This window comes from Hoplias malabaricus, chromosome 13 (genome assembly GCF_029633855.1).
Source record: "Hoplias malabaricus isolate fHopMal1 chromosome 13, fHopMal1.hap1, whole genome shotgun sequence".
Classification (NCBI taxonomy): domain Eukaryota; kingdom Metazoa; phylum Chordata; class Actinopteri; order Characiformes; family Erythrinidae; genus Hoplias; species Hoplias malabaricus.
The window spans coordinates 10,137,895-10,148,749 of NC_089812.1; the positions used below are offsets into that span (position 1 = coordinate 10,137,895).

Genomic DNA, 10,855 nt, shown 5'->3' on the forward strand with positions numbered 1-10,855 from the left:
CAGCAGCCAACAATCTTGAATGCACCACACACTCTTCTTAACAGTGTTTCTGTCTGGTCTTCCACTCTAAAAAGGTAACTAAACACTGGTTCTGAAAGGATGTGGAGCTGTCAAAACAAATTACTGAGAAAAAAAATACAAAAAAACAATTAAGATACAAATGAGTGGCATTTGTATACCAAGAAGCGCTGCTGCTGGTGTTCTGACCTGTAGCCCTACATCACTGGGCCCATCACTGACCTCACACGAACTGAGAGGACTGAATTAGAGGAGCTGTGTCTCTGGGGAGTTCACTGAACGATTGACAGCAGGGTGAAATTGATGCAGTAATGAATGCAAAGGGGACACATAGAACAATATGAATTCTATATTTAGCTATTGAGGCTTCGGCATTATTTCCTGTGGATTTTTTCCAATCTAAATGAGATTAGAGTGTAACCGTCAGCTATTCTGTGTAGATGAAAGCTTTAAGGGCTGTTTATCAGAAGCATCTTTAGTGGTCTACCAGGGCTGTGTCTGAAAATGAACACATTAAACCTCAATGGCTTGAAGTCTGTGCTGCTTCAGGTATCAGTGCCATAGAAGGCTGTTTTGGTACGAAGGCAGCTGTAACAAACTCGGGTTTATGAAATGCATCTAAGGCATCATCGGTGTGAGGATTGACAGAGTAATATGCACTACCCTGAGTAATTAGGACTATAGGAGGTATCAGAGCAAAAAAAAGCAGGAAGTATCTTCTACAAACATTCATTTCCGATAATAAATTGCCACCTTCCACCCTCAGAGTACAGCCCAGACCTTTGGTTACATTCTCAATAATACGTTAGACTTCTTTTCCTTTTAGTTCCTCATCCTAATGCAGGGGAAATATCTTGTCTAATAATTTCCTTAGTATTACACCCCTAAATAAAGTATAACTAACTTGGGAAAAATGTGGTGATCCCTGCTATAAAATCTTCTCCGTTATAAAAATATTAAAGCCATAATTTCAGGAAAACGTAACCACTCTGTGGATGTGTACACAGACAATCTCACTTTTTAATAACATCATAAATTCTCTATTAGTAAGCTACAGAAGATGCGCTTTATTTAAATAAAAAAATATCATGTAACATTTTGTAATCCAGACTGTAGGAACAGGATAGAGATTTTTTCATTTTAAAGCAACAAAATGCTTTTAAATAAACAGTTAACTGTTTTTTTTTTTTAATCAAATGATGTTTTATAACAAGAAAAACAACACATTGATTCCCTTCCACTCAATAGAAGATGACATACGCAAGTCCATACACAATCCTTTACTGTACAAAGTCTGCAGTGAATTTTCCCAACCAGCATTGTCTGGTAATCCATAAGGAAACAGTCCGCAAGTCCAGGCAGCAGGCAGAGTCCAAAGCCTTAGAAGTCCATGGAGCTGTTTGCCAAGCAGTCTCTGCGGCTGATGTTGGTCACCTGCTTGGTCTGCATGGCCTCCAGTTTAGGACAGTCTGTGATACGATGACCCAAACCACCACAGAAAGCACAGCCTCTCTCGCCTTTATGGGGGAAAAAAAAGACAACTGTAAAAACTGAACTGAAAAGCATTGATCCCCTTGTTCCAAGAGGGTGATGGTATTTAACATTATTGAAGCAACTCCCAGTTGGTTGCTAGGGTGATGCTAGTAATTATGTTATATCGTACCCAAATTTGGTGTCAGGTTGCTGCTAAGTATTTATTATGTTGTTATTACGTAGTTATGGTATTACAGGTGGTTGCTATGTTTTTCAAGGTAGCTACAATTATTTTGTTTAGCTGTTGCTATGGAGTCCAAGACTTTTGATGTTACTGAGAAGTAAGTATAATTTAGTACAAAGTGTGTTATCACAGCAATGCCAGACAAAATTGGAATGGGCAGACATCTGGTTTTGTTTTGTATAAATAAATAAATAAATAATTTGTACTTATAATAAATACTTGGTTACTAACAACATCTGTTTAATTTAAATATGTTTTGCCGTTTGGAGCCCTCTACAAACAATTTTAAACACCTTCTTAACACTAAATCCAGCTAATTCCTTCTTAATTTCTAAAGGACAGGTTCTATTCGTCGGTATGTATATTAAACCTAATGAACCCTAAAATCAACTCATTATTCCTAGTGAACAAATGACTGCATCCCTAAATGCACTAGTTTCTAAAGGTCTCACTTGCTGTAGCTTTTCCAATAAGAGACAGAAATCTGAGATTACAATATGCTCACCTCCAATGTCCAACATGGCTTCGTCACCTGTCTGGAGGACCTGCAGAACAGGTGGAACTTTCTGCTTGGCTTCGATTAACAAGGCTTTCAGGTCCATCAGCACTGACTCTTCTACAAAGGGAAGAGGGCAAGGCAAGGATTCATAAACTGCACTCTACAGGTCTGTCCCAAATCCTAGTGAGCTGCCTAAGTAGGCACTGACTACGTAGACAGCTGTTTAAGTCGGCAGCGTTCTAACAATCGGCTGTCCTCATGAGGCAGATTATTGAGACACTCTAGTACTTACCACAACGGCTAGCGTAGCTTGAGTGTTTCAGCAAGGTGGCGTCTAGTCTTCCCATTTTTTATCACAAATTTAATTATTTTTGCTTTGACAGAAGAGTGAAATAGACGGGGGTTGTGCTTGCATTGCATCATGGGAATTCCTTTGCAACTAAGGAACAGTTTGATGCTGCTTTAAAATTCAGCCAGATTAAGATATCTCTGTATGTATGTCATAATGAGGTATCTAAGAGTTGAGACAGCCTACGTGTCGGGAGAGCGCACACTATGATGTAAAGTGCTCTCTATGTAGACAGCTCAGTAGGTTTTGGGACCGTGTATATATTTGTATATAGCCTATAACCACATGCGTAATATTAAGAGTTTATTGCTTTTCATGGTCGGTAACCAACAAATTGTAACAGTCTCTTTGTTACTGAACTTAATACACTTTCATTCTTACCACATCCTTTGTTGATAAATGTTGTGGCTATTCCAGTCTTGCCTGATCGACCCGTTCTGCCGATTCTGTGGACTGTAGATCAGACACAAATTAAATACGCATTCTGTATACTATACACACACATGCAAACAAAATCAAACTCATTAAATAAACAACATGGCACCTGACTTCACATTTATAACATAACACTGTGAACTGGAGTTCTGACGGTCATTCTCACCATAGTTCTCTATTTCTTCAGGCATGTCGTAGTTAACGACATGTTGGATGGCGGGAAAATCCAAACCCTTGGAGGCCACGTCGGTAGCCACCAAAACATCTTTTTTCCCCTCTTTGAATGCTTCAATGGCTTTTGTTCGCTCCTCTTGGTCTGGAGAATGGCAGGTTTTCAGAAGGCAGAGGAGAAACAGAACACTGATATAAATGAAAAGAATTTAAAGAATATTTCACAGATTTCCCAGAGCTAAAGGGGTTAATAAAATGACATTTCTTAAAGTGATTATTTATTTTGGGTGGCACGGTTGCGCAGCAGGTAGTGTCACAGTCACACAGCTTCAGGGACCTGGAGGTTGTGGGTTTGATTCCCGCTCCAGGTGACTGTCTCTGAGGAGTTGGTGTGTTCTCTCTGTGTCTGCGTGGGTTTCCTCCGGGTGCTCCGGTTTCCTCGCACGATCCAAAAACACACGTTGGTAGGTTGATTGGCGACTCAAAAGTGTCCGTAGGTGTGAGTGTGTAAGTGAATGTGTGTGTGTGTGTGTGTGTGTTGCCCTGTGAAGATTCCAGGTAGGCTCTGGACCCACCCCAATCCTGAACTGGATAAGCGCTTACAGATAATGAATGAATGGATGAAAAATGAATTAATTATTTATTTCACATTTTATATACAAATAGGAAGTCACAAGAGGTGAAGAAACAAGTTGCTTTGTAGTCCCTGAAGGAACCATTTAATGCTCCATAGAGTGGGTGCCCCATATGGAGGTGGCCATATTAAACATCACAAAATAAAGTAATAAATGCAAGTCACTAGGAGTCAGCTCTGTGACAGTTTTCTAACATGATGAATCACTGCAGGAAATGCCTACTATTCCTTTAAGAATACACCATTAATTCATACATGGGACTACTGAATAATTAAATACTATTACTTCTCTGTGTGCTTTATTACATGTATCTCTTCCAGCTTTGGAGAGGGTTTACAGTACCTTTGCCTCCGTGGACAGCCACAGCCTCCACACCTTTCAGCAAAAGATACTCATGTATGGCATCCACGTCTGCTTTCTTCTCAGCAAATATTAACACCTAGGAGGGAGATGTGGGTGAAGACATATTTAATTATTTACTTTTTTTTTTTAAATAACTCCTTTTTTCTCTGTGCTTCCAAAAGGAGATAGCAGTGAATGGCAGGTTCTGTTCAGAGACATGTATTATTCATTCAATACAAAATAAACATGGGCTACGTTCACACTGCAGTAATATTCCTAGACGTTTTTGTGGAAGTTTGTCTCTTAAGGCCAGAAACAAAAAACGTTCATTCTTTCTTTTATCCAAAGTAATTCATCACATAGACAGACATAATACATTCTTTTGGAAAACACTTGCTGATTGGTACATAATATTTGCTCTATTTTCTAGCCACAATTACGTAAAAATATTATTTTATTTGGAAAATATTAGGTTTTGTTCGTATTTAAATAAATTTAACAAAAACAATTGCCAGTTACATTTTTTGATCATTAATACTTTTGAGCAGTGATACAAACTAAACCTAGATCTGAACTGTGAAAGATTTCTTGTTGTAATTTCTTGTTCAGGAGTCTGGAACATACCAGGAATGTTTTCTTTTCAATTAAACTAGATTTCAGTGTCCTACCGACACTTTTAGTAAATATATGTTTACCTCTTACATCACAGACAGGATGTATTTGACAAAAACAATAAAGCTATAAACAAGCTGCCCTCTGAAGGACTGGCGCCCCGTCCAGGGTGTGTTCCTGCCTGGCGCCCAGTGATTCCGGATAGGCTCTGGACCCACCGTGACCCTGAACTGGATAAGCGCTTACCGACAATAAACGCATGAATGAATGAACAAGCTACAAGCTAAAAGTAAGGAAAAAACGAGTTCACGCTAATTCTAATGCTAAATGAACCAGACTATTGTACTGAAATGAACTAAACTGTGTTGTAGTGAATGGAAAGGAAGTCAGGGCTACATACTGGAGGTGGCGTCTTCAGTAAACACTCCAGAAGATACACCATTTTGGCTTCCTCTTTCACATACTCCACTTCCTGTGTTAAAAAAAAAAGAAACATCACCAACAAAAACAAACAAAAAAAACATAAGCATGGTGTAATGACAGAATTGGCGGACAAAACTTAAATAAACGTTGACACATTTCTCACAGAGTCATCCTCTGCATCAAGACACTATTTTCAAGACTCACATCCTGGTTTAATATCGTCAGTTTGTTTTTAAATAGCCATGAGCCTTTCAGGTGTTAAAGCCTCTATTTTGACAGCTATTTTGAATTGATTTATATCTTTGACACTTATTTATTCTTTAACACTTATGAGGTTTTGTAACTTCAAAGTGTAGCTATCGTTTAACTTTATACACTCAGTGCATATTTATTTGGTCCTGTTAATTTGTATTTGTAAATGTATCATTTATTTGACTTATTCTTATTATTATTACATTTTCAATTTCATCTGACAGCTAGGGCTCCTCCAATCACACACAATCCAAGCTGCTGCTAACTCACCACTACTTACACAGCTCAAGCCACTTCCTTTTACTTGGAAGGTTACAATAAAAGGGTTTTGAAACTAGTGTTTGCTTTAGTCCTTTCGTCATGTGTGTTTATCTTTTTCTTTTACCTGAATGACGTCCAAGCTTGCGGCTCCAGCTCTACCCACGTTGATGGTGATGGGTTTCACGAGTGCACTTTTAGCAAAGTTCTGAATCTTCTTGGGCATGGTGGCACTGAAGAGCAGTGTCTGCCTCTGACCCTAAACCACAAAAACCAAATGACATTTCAAAAAGCACACATTGCTCAACAAAGAAAACAACGACCACAAGTGGAAATGATGATATGGAAGCAGGGCCAGACTGTACTAACAATTTTGTTGATGGCAGTTCCTACAACAAACACAATTTTATAATTAATGTTTTAAGTTGAATTCACTTTAATGATTGATGATATAGTAGTACCTTCTTCATTCTACATTTCTGGCCCCATTTGAAAAGAAATCTGACAGAACTAACTGCCTTCAAATGTGTTAGAAGTTCTAGGAACATCAGGCATGACTATAGGGACAAGGACTATAGCTGGGACTCACATGCCATTTCATTCATACCTTAAAGTAGGAGAAGATGGTCCTAATGTCCTCCTCAAAGCCCATGTCAATCATCCTGTCAGCCTCATCAAGAGCCAGGTACCGGCAAATGTCCAAACTCACCATCTTCTTATTCAACAGGTCCATCAGCCGGCCTGGGGTGGCCACCATCATGTGCACGCCACTGAGAAATAAAATACCCTGGGTTTACTTTGGGCATGGAATGGCATAAAGATGAACTGGTTGCTTCTAATAAATCATGAATAAAATAAGATAAATAAATAAATAAATCGTTATTTATTAATAAATAACTAATAAACACATTCTCTTTTTATTACCAGAGGTATACTGGACTATTTCATGTGGTAGGGACACAAATTGTTTATAATATGCAGCGCTTTGCTAAAGCTGACTCAGACAGTGAAAGCACATGAAGATTTTTTGGTAATATATTGATTATAATCTATGAAGGAAGTATAAAAATACTCTAACGTATACACTGAGATATTTCAGCAACTCCCTACAACTGTATCATTTCACAAACTCCAAAGACAACATGAAAAATAACAATAATAAAAAAACTAAAAGTGGACCACCCCATTACCATCAAACCTCTTATGGCTCAGTTGAATTTTTTGGAACAGGATCCCACCCCTACACCGCCCCCCAATGTCTTTTTTTTGGACCATTTCTAAATTTGTAAATAATGCAAACAGCAGCTGAGAAGCATGAAGCTACAAGATTTAGTTCCAGTTTCAATATAAACAGACCTGTAGGTTTCACTGCTTGTTTCGGAAAGTAAAAAGGCTATTTCTGTATTCCACACTTTGTTTTCATCAACACCACTGTTAAGAGATCAGCAGGTTTTTCTACAAAAGAACCGCTGCTCTACAAACACCTCTGAATGTGTGAATGTTGTTTAAAGATTAAATTAGACTGGAAATCTGAAACCTGGGTGGAATTCTCCTTCAGGTTGAGGACTTACTGTTTAACCACTTCCATCTGTTCTTTGACAGACATGCCTCCAATACACAGAGCACAGCGCAGCTGTGGCGCTCCTTCGTCCTCCAGCAGTTTGCAGTAGTACTCAATGATGCCATGAGTCTGTCTCGCCAGCTCCCTCTAGAGGCACATAGAGGCACAGCAATAATCAACACCAAGCGAGGGAAATTCAAACTAAATCATTATACACGTTTGTGTGCATGTGCATAAGTGTGTGTGTGTGTGTGTGTGTGTGTGTGTGTGTGTTAGCCTGCGTACAGAAGGACAGATGATGAGTCCGTAAGGCCCCTCTCTCTTGCAGAAAGGCAGTCGTTTCTCCTGCTCCAGACAGAACATGATGATGGGGAGAGTGAACACCAGAGTCTTTCCTGAGCCTGTGAAGGCGATGCCAATCATATCTCTGCCTGAAAGACTGTGCAAATACAGGGAGAGGCTGTTAGCTATTTACAGGACCGTGCAGGCAGTCACAGCTCTGCAAGAGAGTCTACATTAGGTGGTAGTTTTGGGCAACCACAGTTAACTCACATGGTAGGGATTCCCTGGATCTGAATTGGTGTTGGATGCACAATTCCTTTCTTCTTCAGTCCTTTCAGAATGGCTATAAAACAGAGGTAAATTTAGAGAGGGCTTTTAGAAAGTATAAACTTGTTTAAAGTCCTATACTTTTTCCACACACCTTGAGGAAACTTCATTTCTCTGAAGCTCTTAATAGGAGGGGGGATGCCGTCTCCCTCCACCAGGATGTGGTACTTCTTCCGAACCCGATCATGTCTAGCTGTAGGCATGCTTAATATGTAGCGGGGAGCTTTCCAGCTATGGGTAGAGAAAAGAACAAAAATGTTCTAGGAATTTTCTACAGCAAATTATAACTAAGCAAAGTATGTAGCTGCTTTATTGTCCATACACAAGGTTTAAGACACATTAAGACAACACAGAAAAACAAGTAAATGGTGTATAATTGCCATGCGGTTCTGATGTTTGTTTTTATTTTTGAATAAATAAATAAATAAACAAACACCTGCCTTGTTTTAATAGAGTCTTCATAAGTGATGCCTTTGGCCATTTCCTTGACAGACATCAAAGCTGAAACAAACAATCACATACAAGTGAACACAGCCCATTAATGCGTAGAGGGGAGAAAGTCTCGGTTATATTTCTGGAACAGCGTTTGAAGAATCACTCAAGTTTAAGCTGTGTAAATTTTCAACACATTCCATTTTATATTTAACGTTAATTACATGCAAAAATTAATGCCTAAACATTTAGGCCATTTGCTACAGTTCATGAGAATGGACATACTGTTATAAATGTTAAGTATGTGTTTATAAACTTGCCTCTGCCTTCAGCCACACTCTCCAGAATCTTCTCCTCCTCTTTTAGCTGCTTCTCCTTTGCGGACTCCTTTCGGGCTGCGACAAAAACGAAAAAAAAGAAAAAGCAGTTGAGACCATGAGTTCACTGACCAGACAATTTTGGAAAGTAGCTTTTAGACAACAAGGATAATTCAGACCCCTCCCCGGATCACCACCTTAACGTGGTGGAGGGGTTTGCGCGCCTGCGTGAGCCTAGGAGCTATGTTGTCGGGGGCAATAGCTCCTGGTAGGGTCTCCCAAGGCAAATAGGTCCTAGGTGATGGGCCAGACAAAGAGTGATCCATAAAGACACGGATGAACAGATTAAGAACAGGGACACAGCCTCCCTTGCCTGGAGTAGGGTTACCAGGGCCTCACCCTGGAGCCAGGCCTGGGGGAGGGGCTCCTTGGCGAGCGCCTGATGGCCGGACTTTCACTCATGGGGTCCGGCCGGGCTCAGCCCGAAGAGGTAACATGGGTCCACCACCTGTGGGAGAGGTAGTAATCCGGGTCTGGTGCAGTGTGGATCGGGTGGCAGCCAGGGTCGGGGGCCCTGGCGTTCTGATCCTCAGTTACTGAAACGGCCTTTCGGCAGGATTAGGAGCTCGGGCATCCGGGAGAGACTCGGAGTGGAGCCGCTGCTCCTTCACGTCGAGAGGAGCCAGTTGAGGTGGTTCGGGTGTCTGGGACGGATGCCTCCTGCGCGCCTTCCTGGTGAGGTGTTCCAGGCATGTCCAATGAGAAGGAGGCCCCAGGGCAGACCAATAACACGCTGGAGAGACTACATGTCTCGACTGGCCTGGGAACACCTCGGTATACCTCCGGAGGAGCTGGAGGCAGTGGCTGGGGAGAGGGAGCTCTGGGTTTCTTTGCTCCAGCTGTTTCCCCTGCTACCCGGACCCGGATAAGCGGTGGATAATGGATGGATGAATAATTTAGATTTTTTTTTACGACATATCACAAAACCTCATCATACCCTCTGCCTTCTCCTTGAGGTGCTGGTGCTGGTCCAGCAGACTGACGTTTGATCGAGGCCCAAGTCCCTCATCTTCATCTTTTTGCTCTCCTCCACTGTCCTTCTGCTCCTCCTCTGTCAAACCCTTCCCTCGCAGACGCATCATTTTATGCAGCTGAGAAGACAAACAAATAAACATATTACAACATTACATTCAAGAAGAAAATGTATACTTTCAGCATGCGATGACTGGATGTTATAGTCACAAGTCACATAGTAACGTGCAAAAAAATAACAACCACATTCGCTCAAACTATTCAAATTAATGTATAACAATCAATCCTCATTCTGAACAAAAAACACAGCTAGTACTTACCATCTGCTGTTTTCGAATCTTTACAGGGACATAGGGCACATAGTCTTCATCCTCAGAACGCTCTGATCCAGACTTTCCCTCTGAGTAATTTCGCTGGAAAGAGAAGTTGTGATAAATACGAGGAAAATATACTTGTGTTACACCGTAAGCCAGAAATAATGTAAGAGAAGTAAACATAATATGGCATTGTTTATGTGGTTGTTTACGCTAGAAAGACACAATAAGTGACTCTAAATCAACGTACAACTAACACACCAGCACTAAACTTTATTAATATTTCAGGACGAGGCAACTTTTTTCACCATCTAAAGCTTTAAATTATGCATTTAGGCGCGAATCAATACCACAAAGAATGAGCTAAAATTACAACGCACTTAGCACTAGCTTTCTCACAAGGAGCGAAACACTAACAGTGACCAGAAAACCGATAATTAACGAACTTAACTCACCTTCCTCGGTTTAGTCTCGGTCTCCATGGTGCGGTGTGAGTGGATTTAATTCCCCGCTTGATTTCTTAGTAAAGAATGGCGAGTTAAAGTGGGATAAAACAAGGTAAAACTCCTGTTTACAGCACTGTCGAACACAGAACGTAGTCTACGGCAAGCGAGCGAAGTCAACCCTTCAAAACGCGTTGGTCAAAATGCTTCCAGTTCCAACGAATCAATGACAAACGTATAGCTCATACAAAGGGAGAAAGTGGGTGAGATGTTTTTTTTTGATGGGTTTGTTGGTATGTGGTTATTAGAAGATAATATTTTACTGTAAACATCGTGATAAATCGTTCACGCGATTATATTTATAATGTTCCCAAAACAGTACACTAATTCGTATAAAATTTACTTGAATGGATTAATTCCCTCAAAATAACAAATT

The 10,855-nt window shown here is 40.4% G+C and overlaps 1 protein-coding gene across 1 annotated transcript; it reads right to left on the reverse strand.

Annotated features, from left to right (window-relative positions):
- Positions 1-1,074: 1,074 nt before the first annotated feature.
- On the reverse strand, positions 1,075-10,626 carry LOC136664553 (probable ATP-dependent RNA helicase DDX41). Its single transcript, XM_066641797.1, has 17 exons — positions 10,432-10,626; positions 9,983-10,075; positions 9,628-9,781; positions 8,634-8,708; positions 8,322-8,382; positions 7,976-8,112; positions 7,825-7,897; positions 7,558-7,711; positions 7,283-7,419; positions 6,319-6,481; positions 5,839-5,970; positions 5,179-5,250; positions 4,167-4,263; positions 3,185-3,334; positions 2,965-3,036; positions 2,241-2,351; positions 1,075-1,535 (listed from the first exon to the last, which is right to left on the reverse strand). The coding sequence occupies exons 1-17, from the start codon at positions 10,456-10,458 to the stop codon at positions 1,399-1,401; spliced, it is 1,845 nt and encodes a 614-aa protein (XP_066497894.1). The 5' UTR covers positions 10,459-10,626; the 3' UTR covers positions 1,075-1,398.
- Between the last annotated feature and the right edge of the window lie 229 nt (positions 10,627-10,855).